The sequence below is a fragment of the Mauremys mutica genome, chromosome 3 (assembly GCF_020497125.1).
Source record: "Mauremys mutica isolate MM-2020 ecotype Southern chromosome 3, ASM2049712v1, whole genome shotgun sequence".
Lineage (NCBI taxonomy): Eukaryota > Metazoa > Chordata > Testudines > Geoemydidae > Mauremys > Mauremys mutica.
In genome coordinates this window covers 159,137,329-159,155,696 of record NC_059074.1, presented here as the reverse complement: position 1 = coordinate 159,155,696, position 18,368 = coordinate 159,137,329, and the positions used below count along the sequence as shown (strand labels likewise).

The 18,368-nt window shown below is 41.7% G+C and overlaps 1 protein-coding gene across 1 annotated transcript in view; it reads right to left on the bottom strand.

The window, feature by feature from the left end:
* LOC123367018 (calpain-8-like) overlaps positions 1–18,368 on the bottom strand; it is a 48,281-nt gene that overhangs the window by 15,031 nt on the left and 14,882 nt on the right. Inside the window, exons 3-13 of the mRNA XM_045010996.1 lie at positions 15,324–15,442; positions 14,054–14,187; positions 13,564–13,732; positions 12,050–12,133; positions 11,185–11,270; positions 9,364–9,438; positions 8,043–8,203; positions 6,426–6,583; positions 4,439–4,450; positions 1,852–2,063; positions 225–261 (exon numbers count right to left, since the gene is read on the bottom strand). Coding sequence (XP_044866931.1) covers positions 225–261; positions 1,852–2,063; positions 4,439–4,450; positions 6,426–6,583; positions 8,043–8,203; positions 9,364–9,438; positions 11,185–11,270; positions 12,050–12,133; positions 13,564–13,732; positions 14,054–14,187; positions 15,324–15,442 — 1,247 coding nt within the window. The remainder of the gene's footprint in view (positions 1–224; positions 262–1,851; positions 2,064–4,438; positions 4,451–6,425; positions 6,584–8,042; positions 8,204–9,363; positions 9,439–11,184; positions 11,271–12,049; positions 12,134–13,563; positions 13,733–14,053; positions 14,188–15,323; positions 15,443–18,368) is intronic.

Sequence of the window (18,368 nt, the reverse complement as noted above, 5' to 3'; positions counted from 1 at the left end):
CTACGGCTCAGTTACAGAATTGCATGGGCAAAATTTTGCACCAGAAATGCACATGGAACCTGTAAGCCAGATTGATAGGAAAAGGAGGTTTTCAATTACAGGGCTTCTTTACGTGAATATGGTTAGATACTCTGATTTCAGCTCAAGCCAACAGCAACAAAATCCCAAATCAAATGTCTGCTTGCCCAAGAAGCTGTTCATTTAGACCTAACTATGGCATTTACCTCATATGGTTTTGCAGCCACTACATCACCGATTTCCCTGAGGAAAAAAAAATAAAGACATGACAGTCTAGCATTGGCTTATAAAATACTTTACAAAGCAATGGATTCTTGTATAGCACTGCGGTCTCTAACATGATAACTTGAGCTTTTCTGTCTGCAATAATCCTACCTCAGCACACATAACATCACTACATTTTTAAATCCAGCACTGCATCCATGTATACCAGATGACCTGTTCTCTTGCCATGTATTCAGCCTCTCCAGCGTTTTCCTTCTACTGGCCACTTTGTATGACAAATACCCACACTTCTTATCCTTTCTCTGAAAATATCTGTTCAATGTGCAATGGCAGTCAAAAAAGCTAACAGAATATTAGGAGCCATTAAGAAAGGGATAGATAATAAAACAGAAAATATCATAATGCCATTACATAAATCCACGGTACACCCACACCTTGAATACTGTGTGTAGTTCTTATCACTCCATCTGAAAAAAGATATATTGGAACTGGAAAAGGTGGAGAAGGACAATAAAAGTGATTAAGGGTATGGAACAGCTTCCGTATAAAGAAAGATTAAAAAGATTGGGACTTTTCAGCTTGGAAAAGAGACAACTAATCGGGGATATGATAGAGGTCTATAAAATTGTTATTTACTTTCTCCACACCACTCATGAAGTGTTATTTACTCCTTCACATAACACAGAAACCAGGGTTACCCAATGAAATTAATAGGCAGCAGGTTTAAAACAAACAAAAGGAAGTACTTCTTCACACAACACACAGTCAACCTGTGGAACTTCTTGCCACAGGATGTTGTGAAGGCCAAGACTATAACAGGGCTCAAAAAAGAATAAGTTCATGGAGGATAGGTCCATCAATGGCTATTAGCCAAGATGATCAGGGATGCAACTCCATGCTTTGAGTGTCCCTAACCTCTGATTGCCAGAAGCTGGGAGTGGATGACCGGGACTGGATCACTCGATAATTGCCTACTCTGTTCATTCCCTCTGGGGCACCTGGCATTGGCCACTGTTGGAAGACAGGATACTGGACTAGATGGACCTTTGATCTGACATAATATAGCTGTTCTTATGTTTCCCAGGGTGCTTTTTGACAAAGAACTTTTACTCTGTCGACCGCAGGTGGTGTTCAGATACTACAGTAGTGGTGCACTAGAACACAGTTGACGACCCATTGCTCTATAATGTGGGATGGAGCACCCACAGAAAAAAAATAGTGGGTGCTCAGCACCCACCGGCGGGCCCTGCCAATCAGCTCCTCCCCCCCGAACACCTCCCACCCACTGCAGATCAGCTGTTCAGCGGCAGGCAGGAGGCACTGGGGGAAGGGGGTGGAACAGGGTGGGAAGAAGCGGGGTAGGTGGGACCTTGGGGGAGGGGGTGGACTGGGGGTCAGGCCTGGGGCAGAGTGGGGGTCAAGCATCCCCAGAGAAATGAGAGAGTCGGCACCTGTGTGTGGATGTATTGACTTTGTGACACAAGTAGCCGTTGAGTTGGGGGCCTTCATGGTTCAACTCTCAAGACTTTCATGTAGTGTGGAACTTTCCACCTTGTTCCTTGCATGCCTCACCTTGAGCAGAGAGAGAATTATGAAGAAGATACATACTGAGCTTTAGCCTGTTTCTCAGAGAAAACTCGAAGGCAGAACTCTCCATCTTTGAAAGGCTCGAATGTGGATGGCACAATGAGGTACTCTCCTTGGGGCAGTTTGAGACGGCCGGAGACTTCGCGCAGGTTAACGTAGGTGTCAGACCGGGCTACTGGTCGGTGGGTTGTGAAGAAATCTCGGCTCAGATGGATATCTGTGTGATTTTGCAGCTGGCAAAAATAATATTCTATTAAAAATCAACTGGATAAAGTCACCAGAAAGCCTAATTTCCCAGGTTCTATTTCATTGTTTAAAAGCCATCCCCAGAACTTTATGCTAGCTGGAAGCAATATAACCTCTGAGTGAGGGTGAGGGAGACAAGCACGAATGTTCTGCCATATCAATATAATAAACAAACCCAGCACAACAGGCTGAACAATAGAAAGGGGACGGTGCTTAACTCTAGCAGGATCAAACTTTTTATATGTCTCTATAAGATCTGTGAGACAATAGCAAATAGTACCATGTTAATGTGGACTCAGAGCTGAACAAATTATTTGTTGTGAATAAATTGTTCCATTAATTTAGCACTTTTTCTTTTCATGAATTGTTCGTGAAAAGACTTTGATTTTTACAAATGTATTCAGCCTATGGGGTGTTTGCAAACTGTTCAATTTGACTATTCACGACATGTGATTGGTCACATAGGGCTGCCAGCCCTCCAGGATTGGCCTGGAGTCTCCAGGAATTAAAGATTAATCTTTAATTAAAGATTATGTCATGTGATGAAATCTCCAGGAATATGTCCAACCAAACTTGGCAACCCTAAAGTCACATGCCATTGTTTCTGCTCCCTGATTGGATGACTGAAATTTTTTAATCAGGAAAAGAGTGAATAGCAAACACTCTTGTTGTCATATGACTGTGGCATTTATAAGCACAAAATATTCAAGAGGACAAAACCCCAGCCATGAGAGTATTCATGTATAGCAACAAGGGACACAAATATGAACAAACCAAATGGCCATTCAGAATTCACACAGATGTTTGTTAGCATTGCAGGTCTAGCAGCCATATAGCGTGGTTAACTCTCCGATTTCTTCAGTCACCAGTTTCACCAGCCTCACAACCCTATCATCTATTCCTTGCTTCTGACAGTATCCATAACCCAAAACTGTGAATGGATGCAGGTTGTCCTTCAGCAACACTACACAAAGAATATTCTTTTTATTGGCTATGTTATGTGAGCTATGAGCTGCTGCAATGGAAACTTCAAGCACCTTCTACCTCTAACAGTAGGTATAAGAATAACATGGCTTGAGGTTTTCAGTGGGAAATGTGTGGCTAATCCCCTAGTTGTTTTGAAAATCCCACTCAACATTTCCATGACTGATAATCTGGTTACATTTTACATAGTTTATAAACCAAATCAGCGACTCATACATGAACATCAGAATGAAAACAAGATCCCAGTGCTAAATACACCTTCAGAAAGCCCATTCAATTTACCTTTACTCCACAAACTTTTCCTTTAAAATGTGTGACTCATCCAGGAAATGATACAAGAAAGGTGGAGAATGTTTGACAGGGGGTGTGCAGAATGCTTTACTGATAGTGTTTCTGGCTTGACTATAAAGCCAGGTCACAGAGTAAATGTGCTGAACTCATTTGGAAGGGTGATCATTTGTAACTTCTTATATAAAAAATATTATATTTAACAATAATAACCCTAAACACTACAGTATCTCTGTTGTAAACTGTAGAATAATGTGGTGCCTTTTCTCTTTTTTAAAATAAGGATTGGATTTTGGTATAATCAACAATTCAAACAACTAGATCATTTCTCCCCGCCCAATCTGAAGCTAAACTACACTGCAATGAAAAATTAAGAAATCAGATCCAGCATTTTTTCAATGTACATGTTCCATTTCCCTTTGTGTCTGAAGCTGTAAACCAAGAGCAGATAATTGGTACATAGCTGCACTTTATGTTATTGGACAAGAACAAAGGGGATGAAAAACACAGCAAAATTGGCAGCACAGAATGATACAGTCTAGTAATGAATATGACTCTGTCTAGCTCCAAACACCCCTTTGTGGTCCTAATTTTAGAAATGGAAAGCCTCTTTATCTTAACATTGACACTTGATTGAGGATTGGGGAGGTAGAGTTGGATAAATTGATGACATTGTGCCTCTGCCCAGCAAAGAGAGAGGGACCCACAGAGTTTGATATTTCTTTAAATAATGTAAGCTAGGATTTCCTCTAAGCAGGAAAGGAAAATACAGTATGGACCCTGTTCTGCCAGAATCTTTACTAGACACATAGATCCAGTTCTGATCTTATGGAGTCGCTCCATATTTAGACTAGTGTAAATGAGATCTAAATCTGACTGGGATGAAACCTCATCCTACAATTCCTTTAAAATGGCTATTCAGAAGGTGGAGTCTTTGTCTTCAAATATCAAAACACCCAGTCAAAGGTCTCCTGAAGGTTTGTGGTCAGTTTAGAAGGCACCATGCTTTAAGCAGCGGTTGTATTAAACTCTCAACCCTAACAGGTGGTGGTCATCTGGAGGATGGAAGTCTCCAATAGAATGCACATACCTCTTTAGGGACCTGCAAAAGAGAGAAGTTAATGAAAGGAGGCTGCTTAGTATCTTCTGTAGTCAGTTGGGTGAAATGTAAACTAATGCCACATTTTATAGACTCAGATAGTTTGTCTTTCATTCCTATTTACAACCATTTAATGCAATTCTAGTCCATGCACAAAGTTCTTACTTGTGCTAGAACTGTTCCAAAGGAAAATTAGCAGAACATTTGGCCAAATCCTGAAATTCTTACTCAGAGTCAATGAGAGCTTAGCTCAAAATTGTTTTGAAAATTTATGAGAACAGGCATAAAATCCATTTACCCGCCATTACCATGATACTGATGAAAAATGTAATGATACTTTAATCACAAGTCAAAACAGATATTTGCCAGAAGGCAAATAGAGTTTTACAAAGCAGTTTTAATCTGTGTAATTTAGCCCTTGATGAGTTTATAAAATAGCTAAAAAGCACTGCTGTAATTTGCACTTGTGAATATAGGACATGATTTTCAAAAGCACCCAAGTGATTTGAGAGCACAGATTTCAATGGGACTTGTGCTCCCAAGTCACTTAAGTGCTTTTGAAAAATTCACCCATAGCCTCTTATAGAATGTCTTTTATGTATATAGTTTAGATAGGAGTGCATTGGTTGGAGAATCATACCATATAAGAATATAAGCCTGTGCACTCAGTTGTAGGAGTTATTACTACTGTAATTGTCTTTCAGTTAGCTTCAGTGACATGACTTATATAAGATTTTACCAGGCAGGTAAGCTTCAGTATGCACATTCTCTTTTCTTGTTATACACATATCTGCTCAGTGTTTTCCTGACTAGAGTAGGTCTTCCTTGGCCATAGTCTCAGCTGGAATAGGCGAAAGAACCAGTGGCAGCTTGTATCATGGATGAGTGTCAAGGTTAGAGGATTTAGCAGCCCTTCCTTTCAAGATATATAGAGTTCATTTGTTAAGAGTTACTAAATCTACCCTAACAAGTCAAAGATTATGAAGTGGGCAGGTGAGTGAGATATCTCCCAAGATAGGAATACACTAAGGGAGAAGGATGGTGTTTTGGCCTGTCTATGCTCATAGATACGTATAGACAGCCATTCTTTAATTTGCAAATTCTAGAATGCAAATGGATTGGGTTGCCTGGCATCAAACAGATGGCATGGCAAACACTGAGAGCTAGCTGTGTGCACAAACACTTTGGCACCAGGGAAAATCCTTGCTAGTTTTGTACCATTGCCATATTTTCAGCCCTGAAGAAAAACTATCCCACACATGCAGGAGATAAGGGAAGCAAAACGCACAAACTACATTAGCAAAAGTTAATCATTCCCATTAATGACCTTTGCCCATGGGAGTCTATGCTACACTTCATGACATCATATCTGCAGAAAAGCAATGAATGATGGTATCAGTTGGAATTTCAGACTTTTTGTTTTGTTTCCATGGCATCAGAGAAGTTAGAGATGCAAAAGTCCTAGTCCCATCTCCTGCCTCCGCAGGATTGTTCCCTACAGTATATTATCCAACTGTTTACACAGACAGTGGTGACACAAGTGTTATATAAAACCAGAAACCGACAGAACAATACTATGGTAGGTAGTGAAGCTAACACAATTTGCATATTCAAAGAAAAATAATTCAAGCAAACAGCAGGAACTAGCAATGGGCCTAAAACTGAACCATTTATCTGGAATTTCCTTCCATCATGAACCAGCATTGTTTAGGCTTTGCGAGAGAAAAGACCTGAATGAGATTTTTGCTAAATTATCCACCTCCACTTTTGCAACGCTCTCTGCTAGAAACAGAATGGTACAAACCCCGAACCATTTTTCTGAACACTCTCATGCTATGGGGGTCAGATTGAATGAGAGAAGGATTTGAACCATCTCACAGAACCAAAACCTGACTGAGAAGATGCTGAAAAGTCAAAAGCCTCCCTGAGCCTTGCCCATCTCTTGAGGAGAGCACAGCATTAAAGGAACTTACTTTACCTGATAGAGAGAATAGCCAATACTGAGTAGAGCTTCCCCCATCTTCTTTTCTCTCCTGCGGTTCTTCTGCATCAGGCCCACCAGCACAGTGCATCCTTCATCACCATCATCTGGCTCATCCAGCTTGATTTTAAACTGAGGATTGGTCCAGTACGTCACTAAAAAAATCCCGAGGGAAAATGAAAGGAAAGAGTGTTTGCTTTCACTGCAGCTGAGGTCATTCTCATGAGAGGTACAGAAATAGCACTTTGGAGAGACCTTTGGGGTTCAGTCAAACCTTTCCATTATATTAAATGGTTCCATGTTTTCCCAGCTGTGCTGTATATTTATTTATACAATAACAAATTACAGAGACATCTCCTGGAAAGTAATGACCAGCTGGGAGGAGCCGATGCCATTAACACCAACCAGTCATTTAGGCCCAGAAAATGTCCTCTGCTAACACTGTTGTTGTTATAGGGCCAAATCCCAGAGGGCTTCTCTTCAGGTTTGACTGAAAATGAATGCCAAATTACAATGCTTTTTGTCTTTGCAGTGTTGAATGGTGACTGTATTGTGGTTTTAAATAGTTTTACAAACGGACAGTAGGTGGAGGCAGAAGCCTCACGTACACAGTACCCTGAGCTTTTGAACTAGCCTTTCTCTTCTGCCTCAAAGCAGAGAAATCTTGCTCCAAGCCAGTTTTCACTGACCAGATAACGGGGTCTGGCAACTACCAATCAAGTGTTAACACGGCATGTCTTTGTCTAAATGTGTATAAAGGATCTGTAAAACTTGTGTCAGGCAGAGCCTTCTGTATCTATTACAGAGCTCTCCTTTCTTCTGCAGAATAAAGCATTTTTCCTTATCCCTGTCAGGCTGTTATTGGCTCTCAGCTAGACGGACCCGATATTTCGGTAACAAATGGTGACTGTATTTTGGTTTCCACAATCCACTGGAGATTAGTCCAGTCAGAAGCATGACTAGTACAGGCAAGGAAGGTGCGTAAAGAAAAGAGACTGTGCAGTGAATTAATCGCTCAAGTGAGAAAAGAAACCCTGATGAGAAAATGAGTCTGAATCAGGTTTTGATTTAGACCACATAGGTTTGGGTTAATATAAACATGTGTGGAAAATAGGTTAAAAAAAACCTAGAGAAGGAACTTCAGATCCAAACCCTTCTGGTTCTTAACTCATTTCAAAGTTTCTGGTTCCAAATTAGAGAGAAAAGGACCTATTTTCTGAATCAGACACTGATGCAGCCCAAGATGGCAGAAATCTCATGAAAATGACTGATCTCACAAGATTCCCAACCGGTCCTGATAATGGAAATCTCTTAATACCAGCTGATCTCATGAGATTTCTGCCATTTTTGGCTGAAATCTCATGAGAGCACTTGCAAGATTTCAGCTTTATCAAACCCAAACAGATAGCCCTGATTCAGCCTTGAGCCTAGACCCTGGACTAAGCCAATCTAGATCTTTCCTTCACCTCTTTGATCTAACTATAAAAACAGCAGAACAACACCCCACGAAACAACCCACATTGATGCTGCAACAGTGATATAACATGGAACCTGTGTTGGAAGAAATTGTATCTATTTCTTCACCACGCATACAAGTTTCACCTGGGTCTTTACCTGGATAGTTCTGGCAGCCACCAGCAGTAGAACCCCGTCTCCACAGACCACTGAATAAGGTCAGACCCCATTTATGGACCTTGTCACTCGTCAGGGTGTCAGGAGTCAAGTTGCAGATCTCAAGCCGTGTAAACTGTCTTTGAAAATCTGAGAATGCCATCCTGACATCAAAGAACGCCAAGAGTCCACGGTGAATTCATGAACTTGGAACATGGTCAGATCCACTGTGAATTGATCCCTTTTCTAATGAGGCAGCAAATGGCATAACCACAGGAGAATTACCTGAAATTCAGTCTAATTGAACTTTGAAACTAAAGTTGGCTTCTAGGAACCCCAACCACCCCTTTAAGGCAACAGTTCTCAACGGCTAATATTCATTAAGGGCTCAACTGTGCCACCTTTGCTCATGCTGAGTCATACCTTAGTACCCAAATAATTTCACTGAAATCAGCTACATGCTGCTATGTGGGGAATGAGATACTACTCAGTGTAAGGGTAACACAATAGGGCCCTGTGAAAGAGCCATACTTCCAAATAGTCCCAGAGATTTTTTTAAAAATTAGCTATACTTCCATTGTTGCTGTTTCTTCCCCGTCTCTGATAGCTCAGCCTGGGTAACAGTCACCTTATTCTTACATTAGAAGATAATCAGGTCATGTTGCCAGCTGCCCAAGAGAGCAGGACACACTGTCAACAGATGTTCAAGCACTCTCTTGGGGACTGATACCATCCTTGCACTCAGAGATTGATTCTGATTTCACTTCCACTGGCATAAATCAGGTGTAACTCCATCAATGTCAGTGGAATTAACACCGAATAAATCCACAGCAAAGAAAATCTGAATTAGATCCTGGACACACAGCTTTGTCACTGATTTTCCACTGCCTTGTGTAGCTATTTACATTTGTGCAAAGAGGACAACTGCCATTCTAATCGAGGGTAGAGTTCTGCAAAGATCAATTCAATATTTACTCATGTAACCAAATACTGGGCTGGATTTTCCACTCACTCCCGGTAAATAGATGCTACCTGAGGTATAAAGCTAAACTTCCTCACTACTATTCAGGCAAAATCCAAGCCTCAAAATATTGAGCATCTGAGCTACATCTTTGCCACCTCATCATGCTATAGAAACCCTAATATAAAGGTAATATTTGAATGGGAAGGGAGATAACCAACAGGCTAATAACTCTCACACATCATGGCTGGGTTAGTAACCCTTTGGATAGTGGTATTTTCTCAGCCACCATCCAAAGCAATGCTTACCAGGACATCTCCATGTACAGTTTCCAAAGGATTAATCCCACTAAATGATTCTTACCAAAACTCTCCATCATCTGCTTGCTTATCCAGAGCCTGTTTTTGTTTGGGATCAATATAATTCCATTCTGGAGCACTACAGACAAAACACAAAAGGCAATAAGTATAGTAGTTACATTTTACTTCATAACAACTTCAGGGAGTTGGAATCTTTCTGTAGTTACAGCTGATAAAAGTACATATTTCCTTCAATGACTGGATCCTTTACTCATCCCAAGGGTTGTGCAAAATGCATATTGACTCTATATACCAGGGGTCAGCAACCTTTCAGGAGTGGTGTGCCGAGTTTTCATTTATGCACTCTCATATAAGGTTTCGCGTGCCAGTAATACATTTTAATGTTTTTAGAAGGTCTCTTTCTAAAAGTTTATAATATAACTAAACTATTGTTGTATGTAAAGTAAATAAGGTTTTTAAAATGTTTAAGAAGTTTCATTTAAAATTAAATTAAAACGCAGAGACCCCCGGACCAGTGGTCAGGACCCATGCAGTGTGAGTGCCATTGAAAATTAGCTCGTGTTCCGCCTTCGGCATGCATGCCATAGGTTGCCTACCCCTGCTATATACAGTTGGAAATTATTTAGACAATCTGGCCAAAGAATCAGGCTTTACATTTAACTGTATTTGTGGCAAATGAACCTTAAATTTAATCATAACTACAAGATGCAAGAATGCACAGATATGACTAGGACTAACTGGATGAAATTAAGAAAAGACTATCAGGAAATGTTTCAGTGTGAGATCTATTCTAATGTCTAATAGTCTCCCAAGCAGAGTGGTGAAACCTCCATTATTTGAGACATTTTAAAACAAGAATGGAGAAAGAGAGACTAGAAAATATACTGCAGGGAACAATCCTCCACTGCTCACAGGGAAGGACTAGGTATCCAATGCTTCTATTCCATCTCTATCATACTATTGTACAGTGGGCCAGATTCTGATCTGATCCCATGAAATTCTGGAGTAATTCCATTGATTTCAGTGGAGATGATCCACATTAAAACGGGTATAACTGAGATCAGAATATGGCCCTGTAAATTTATATAAAGCATACTACTTTTAGAGTGAGCAAACCAGGTCCAACAAAAACAAGATTCACCCTAAAGCTTTGCTCAAGTTGCACACAAACACAATGCTCTAATTTCAGCCTGCCAGGATGAGAAGCAGATATATCAAAATACTGCGTGAGAAATTTTTTTCCTGGTATTTCCAACCTGACCAAACCCAAGAAAATCTTAAAAACATTGTGCCCATAGTTCTCATAAGATTCCAAGCCCAGCTTCCAGCCCAGAGCAGTTCAGATGGGTATTCAAACCTTTGGGTGCTTAGCTGAACCCAATCAGAGCCTTTTGAGCTTCTCCAGCAGCTGTCAAACATTGCCCTTTCTTAGGCCTTGTAGTCCCATCAATGTCGATGGAGTTGCACAGCAATTTGGCCCTATGAGGTTTTCTAGCCATGGAAATTGATTGAATACTACACTGGTATCTCACCAGAATCAGTAGGATACAGGCACGAGGAGAGTCACCTTGCAGAATGACATGGGTCTGACTTCCTTGGCCCTGTTCACAGCAAGAACTACAGACTACTCTCCATGAATAAAGCACCCTGCCTGGGGTGAGGAGGTAAATCCCATGATGAGAACAGATCCGTAGCCAGCACTGCTAATTGATTAATAATGTTTTATTTCTGACTAGTTTCAACTGATTTAACACCTTTTCCAAATGTGCTGTATAGCTTATTAACTGCAGATATTACCAATTTAATTTTTAAAGGCTATTGGAACACAGTGATGGGAGGGATGCCACAGTATATAACAACCTACTTATCGCTCCAGGCTCCGGTCCACTCCACTTCACCCCAGGGATTTCTAATCCTGACTAGCTTCTCTGGGCGCCCACGGTAGTTTACCTGTAGGATCCACAACAAGCAGAGTCTGAGCATTTTGTTAATTTACTCATTATCCTGTGGTATTTGATTTTACATCTAGAGAAAAAACACAATTTTCACTCTAGTGGGATGGTCAGAGATAAAAAAACACCAAATGTCTCCCACCCCCACCATCATTTTATTCTCCCCTTCATCACCAACCCAGCGCTACAAAAATAGCATTACTTACAGGCCTAATGGTGAGTCATACAATATATGGGTAACATGCAAGGATGAGCATCAGCTACAACACAGCACAAGAGCTGCATTCTCCAAAGCATGTGGCATTTCAGAAGACAGTGCAGCAGCATAAATGGTACAAAGTTATTTAGCAGAATCATCTCTATAATCACGATAGCTTGTGATATGTAGGGAAAGTTTGTGAAATGTAAGGTTCAAGTGAGTTTATAATATAGTCTGTTAGTATAATGCTGGTTGCAGGCTGTGCTAATTCGCTGAGGAAAACTGGTTGGAATAAAGTCTCTGAGAGGTTATCACCAAGGGGAGAGATTTCAGGCTAAAGAACTTTTACAGTCAATCTCTGTCTCTGTGGCTGTGAAGATATTAGCAACATTTTCATATAGGTCAAACATGGAGAGTCATCAGCAAGTTGTCAAAGGCAGTGTAGTATCGCAAACCCAAAATTATGTTGTGTGTTACACTGGTAAATCATTCTGTGTGATGGTAAGTTTCATCAACATTGTATAGGTCAGGTTTATCCATAGGAAACCTAATAGGTTTAGCTATTCGTATGAGCTTACCTCTTCTGCTCCAGTGAGAGAGTAAGCATGGCCCTTTACCAATTTCTTACTTGTGATAGCCTCAGTTTCAGCTGCACTGGTGATCTAGGACAATAAAAATGCAGTTATATATTGCACTCACACACAGTTTTAAAGACCAAATTAACACAGTTGCAGATATCTAAATGGTATCATAAAATATAAAAAATTCAACAATACAAACTGTGTTAAACAGAAATGGATCCAAACCCTGGAGTTCAACTTTGTATCTCCAGAACACCCCAGTTCCAAACACATCTGTGACTTTGGGGGCGCTGAAATCTGAATCCAAATCCAAACTTTCCCAACTTCAAACATTCAGGTCCAGTCCATTATAGAGAGAACCTGCAGTTATAAACTTTTATGTGAGCTCAGATCCAGAGCTCAGATCTGTTGTTTTGGTCAGAATCCAATAGGTCAATAATGAACGCAGCCTCTAGTGAATATAAAGGGCTCAGTATGCCAAGATACAACACTGACCTTTTTTACTGTGCAACTTACAAAAAAAAAAAAGTTGAGGGACAAGAGGAAGAAATGAATTTGAAAGATGTGGGCTTCTTTTAACCTATCTAATGTTTTCTACAACTGCTGAGACTGCCTGTTACAGGTGTCAGTGATTTATAGGATTGAGAAATGGAACCAACTCCAGGTTGTGTGTGGGGAAAAGGGCAAGTGTGGGTCTCAAATGATTGACCTAGAGTACCTCATGATAAAGCATACTTGAAAGGCACCACAGAGTGAATGTAAGACATTCTCAAAGAGTTTGTGCCTGTCTCCTTCTCCCCATTTGGGTGTCTGGGGCTGTAGGCAGGCAGCATTTGAATCCTAACAGTAGTTAGAATTGCATTTTAGAAGCTGGATGACCCAGGCACATTACTCGTTTCTCTTCCAGTGTCAAAGGAATGTGGTCAGAGCGGAAATATCGTGGAGGAGTCTGAGCTGACATGCTGTCACTAGGTAAATCAGGCTTGGGGCAGACTGCCACAACTCTATGAGGGACTCATGCCATCACCAGTACACATGAGGCTGTGTCGGACATCAGGGCTGAATAGATAGTCAGGGAGTCAACATTAACCTAATATTTTTCAAGAAGTTTGTGCTGATAATAGCACTTTATACGTCTCTAGCTCTTTTAATCCAGGGATCTCAATAGCCCCAAATTAATAAAACCTCACACAATTCCTGTGAGACAGGTTAGCATAGCTATGCCTATTTTACAGATGAGTAAAATGAAGTGGCAATCAGAGGCAGTCAGGAATAGAACCCGGCAATATGATTCCTAGTCCCCAGCTCTAATGATTAGGCTCTTTCCTGAGCAGGGAGACACGATGGGTGGTTGCCCATTTAGGAGCTGAACCAAAGCCCACTGAAATCAGTAGAAAGTTTCCACTGACTTCAGTGGGTGTTGAAACAGGCCCTTCCATAGTAACAATGCCTGCTGCTGACACAGATCAGAGTTCTGATGGTGAAAGAGTAAAATACTGGCAGTATCTCACATCAATGGAGCAGCCAAGCAATGACCCAGCTTGCAGGGCCTTCTGGATGATCTGATATAGGTTTGGTGGGGCCTTCCTCAGATCATAAGACTCAGCGATGCCACCCGTGAAATCCTCAAACCCTTCTGTAGTGGAGCCTCCTGTGAGAGCCTCATATGAGCCATTCAATCTATGGGGAAGAAAATAAGATAACAAACATGCAATAAGGAATATCCGGCCAGTTTCCACTCATACGTCACATTTGCATTACAGAAATAACAGTTTCACGGGTGTTACTTGTGAAACTTGCAGATAAAACATTTTGAGGCAGAAGGTTGGCAGTGCTCCCTGAAGTGTTTGTGGGAAACAAGAAATGGTGTGGAGAGGGGAAGGAGGAGGAATAAGAGACTAACACTAGGGCAGAATGTGTGTGGGCCTGGCACTGGCATGGGTTGAGACCGTCACATTCCTTGCACTTATTATGGCCTCCCTCAGAATTAGCCCCACTTACTTAGCGTAGGCCTTCTCCAGCAGGGCGCTCCAGAACTCATTGCCTTCCTCCGAGTGAAGGAAGAGCAGCTGCCCGTTTTTGGTGGGCAGCCTGTCATCAACAACAACATCCACCCACTCCCCAAACTGCCAGAACTAAGGAAAGAAAGAAAGGGTGGTTAGAGCTGTGTGCTACAGTTACCTCCCTGCTAAAAATCCTCCCGCCACTCTCTGCTTCTCACTGCCCCCTATGCTATGGAACAGTCTCCCACTTCTTGTTGGCCATTCATCTTCTTTTCTCCATCTTCACATCCCTCATGAAAACCCACTTTGAGGAATCCTCCCTACACTGGACTCCTCCCCACTGATTTCTCCTCAGTCTCCCATATGTGAACTGTTGTCTACGTTTTGTCCCATCCATATTACGCTGCACATCATTTGGGACAAAGACCAATGTTTTTTCTATTCTCTGCTTTACTATATTCTTTAATGCTTTGGTACATTTACAAGCACTATGTGAAGATTTATTAATCAGTAATATTAATGCTGCCTTGGATGGAACATCTAGAACATTCTCATAGTGTGGTCCATGGAGTACTTTTGGTGTCCACAAAGAGCTGGCTAGCAGCTGGGATGCATTAAGACCTAAATTTTCAAAAGTACTTTAGGATGCCCAACTTGAGGCACTCTGAAGAGGCTTCATTTTCAGAAAGTGCTGTGCACCCACCCACAGACAAAATAAGGCTCCCTTAAAAAGTACTTCAAGTTGGGGCACCCAAAAACACTAGTCACTTTTGGAAATGTAACCCTGTGTACTTAGCTAATATTAATTCTCTGTGTAAGCAACTGCTGGAGTTGCCACCAGGATGTTATGTGATCATAAATGAGAGGGGAGATGGACAACCTGACAAAGATTGGGAGGCAGGCAAATCCACAGGACAATCTCCCTGCTGAGATGAAATGTGGCCTACACTGTGAAAAAGTTGGCACCTGATCTAGAAGATTCTGCTCTCACAGTGGTATTAATCTGGAGTGACTTTCTTGCCACCATTGGCGCAGCACTGGGTTTATGCAGCTGTAAGAGAGCAGAATTCTAGTCCACTGAGTATGTATAATTGCATTTTGTTATAGTCTCTTCCATTCTCCCCCTCCCTGTCTATCTCATTTGCACACCTTAATTGCTGAATATCTAACTTGTCATCAGCAATGAGACAAGCTACATTTACCTAAACATTGGATCTTTCTTTTGTTCCTCGCATCTTGAGCCTGTTTGATGGATTAGCAAGAGTTACCTGGAAATGAAAGATCCCAGCGTAGTTCTTCTGGAAGCTCTGATCTTTGGGAACAATTCGATGCAGGATTTCTTGATCCAAGGTAAGAGATGCAATGGCTGCTAGGAGCCAGCAGTCACCTGGGAACATGCAAGTCTCAAGATAGAAATGTGTATCAATAAAATAGGGCCTTGCGGTTTCCTCATTTTGCCCTACACCACGACATGAAATACCCTTTGAATAAAATGCCAAAGTAGAGTTCCCTGTGAGATCCTATTGGAAGTCTAGTTGCTGGGTTGTTTTGTTTGTTTGTTTTTAAATATATCTGTTCTGCTTATTTTTCCAGGGGGGGTGGGCTTTTGTATTTTTAATACAATTAGGCCCAAATCTTGATTTAAATTCTGCCAAAGTTTCCAGGGCTGATGACAGTGGTGGATTTAGTGTTCCATTTCAAGTTTTATTTGTGTTTAGACCATATTTTTACATGCTTTTTAATGCCTTCAGGGAGCAATTTATGTGGCTGAAGCAATGCAAGATCTGGGTTTCCCACAGCAGTTTAATTTCTGGATGATGGAAATACCATGTGGAGGGAGGGGGAAACAGACTTCAAGTTCTTTCATGGCCTCAAATGGCTCCCTGAGGCATTAGAGAAAGATCAGGTTAACAAATACTACTTCTGAGATATTTGGGTTTAACCCAGCCTTTGTTTCTTCATGTGGACACACACAGCAATATCATCAGTTGGTGTAAATCAGCAGCTGAGGATCTGGCCCAAATGGTCTAAACTGGTGTGTGCTTTAACATCAGAGGGCAGCAGTTAACTTCTTAAAAATTAGATAAGTGTATTCACTGTAGTAGAAAGTCCAACCCAGTCCTGCGAGATGCTGGGAGCTGCATGCCCTCAACTGTCACTAGCTTGAGGTTAACCTTGAATGGGAATGAAGGTGCCCAGCACCTCACAGTATCAGAAGCCTAATTAGGAAACTGCTGATGGTTAAACTGCCCCCCAGAAAATTCTGAGACTTGTTTGTATCAGTTCCCATAGAAGTGCCCATCATTTAGCAAAATGTAACTCTCAAACTAAAACATGCATAGCTCTCCCAGCATTGTAGTTTGTGTTTTAAGGCCTGGCTCTTTTTAAAAAAAAAAAAGTTAGCTGACATGAGAGGAGATAAGAAAGATATCTCCTCCACCCCCCCATACATACACAATGCTGGTCCAAAGGGTAAGGAAATGCCATACTGGTGGCACCATGTTTCCAGGATACCAGCATGCAGCATGAGCATATTTCAGTACCGCTTTGCATACATGCAGGGTCCATACATGTTGCTAGCACTGAGCTCTAGTATCATACGTGTTTTGCCCCACATGAGCACTGTTGAAGAAGCAGAATTAATCATAGTCCCTGTGGTAGCAGGGGGATGTGGTAGAGGAGGGGCTCCTGATGTGGAGAGGAAACCAACAGCTTTTGAAGTGGGGATTTAAATCCTCATCTTTCAATGTATCCCTGCTACTTGCTCCCCTGCCTCCCAGTTCCTCAGCTGCTGCTGGACTGCTCTGAAGCACCCAGTGCTATCTTTGAGGAGATGGTGAGGCAGCTCTTCTGGAATTCCCGCTACAACAACAGCATCCAGCAGAGAACAGACAGCCAATTGGTAAGGAGGAGGTAGACTTCTCCCCATATGTGATATCTGGAAATGCCTCCTCTGTGTTACAGGCCAGGCTGTTGCAACTATTGAAATAGAGCCTGTGCCATTAACTACTGAGTGTCAGCAGCTGGGATTTGCTTAACCTCAAGGATGGCCATCTTGGGAATGTTTAGTCAGCACAAAACTATATAGACTCTTCAATTAAATGAGAAGCCTTCCCTGTTCTAGTTCTGAGTCTTACTATAGTAATGTAAGGTCTTGTTTCCCTAGGACAGCGCGCGTGCCCACAAAGTGAAGTCCTTCACAAGAATTCCCCATGGGAAATCTCTCTCTGTCCTAGCATTTAGGCGAATGACAGCAAATTCCATCACTCAATCATTTCTACTTCCTTCAAAAGAGGCTGGATCAGAAAAATATGGGGTCTCGCACGTTGCTCCAGTTAGGAGGAAAATTTGATGATGGAGTCCGGGACCTTTTAATGCATCTTGTTTATTTACAAGGAGTGTTCAAAGTCCTGTTTCTCTGAACAGAGGAGGAACCAAACAATAGTTTCCTTGCTCACAGCACTAAACCTCTTTTAGCCAGCGCCAGACCCATAACCCCTCTTTCTAGGCTTCTCTCAGGGCCACACATCATTCTTGTCCAGATTGTGTATGGAGCTTCAGTCTCTGTCTGTATGTGTGCTTTTCTGCTTCTACACACACACACACACACACACACACACACACACACACACACACACACACACACACACACACACACACACACACACACACACACACACACACACACACACACACACACACACACACACACACACACACACACACCAATACCAGCAAAGCCTTCTGCCCACATAGTACAAATTCCTGAGTAGCCTTTGATGAGCCTTTGTTTTAAGCAGTGCCATGTGCCTGTGCTTTGATTTAGAGACCACTATTCTTTTATAACAAAACTTAACTGTTTCTGCTATCTTAAATGAAGGGCAGCAGTTACACCCACCAGTGTGCGTCATGAGCTTTAATCCAAACTATAACTATATTTTAGACAAACATTGAGGGCTGGCGTATCCACCCACAACTCCCACCAAAAGAACTATATTGCTTTTAAGTGGTCCCATTTGTTATTTTGGCACAAGTCTATATGTGGATAGTCTTATTTCAGAACAGAACTGTCCTATTTAAAATGAAACTGTATGATATCCACGCACAGCCTGGCACTGAAATAACAAAAATGTGACTCAAACCCCATTTCGTTATTTTGGCACAAGTTTGTGGATAGATCAGCCCTCAGTCAGGTATTCTCAAATAAGGAATCATGGTTCAGCACTGACCTCAATGCTGCACATCAGACCCTTCTCACCGTGTAGGGCCCTATAGACTTGAATGTGGCTCAGTGAGGGTGCTGGAATTAGCCA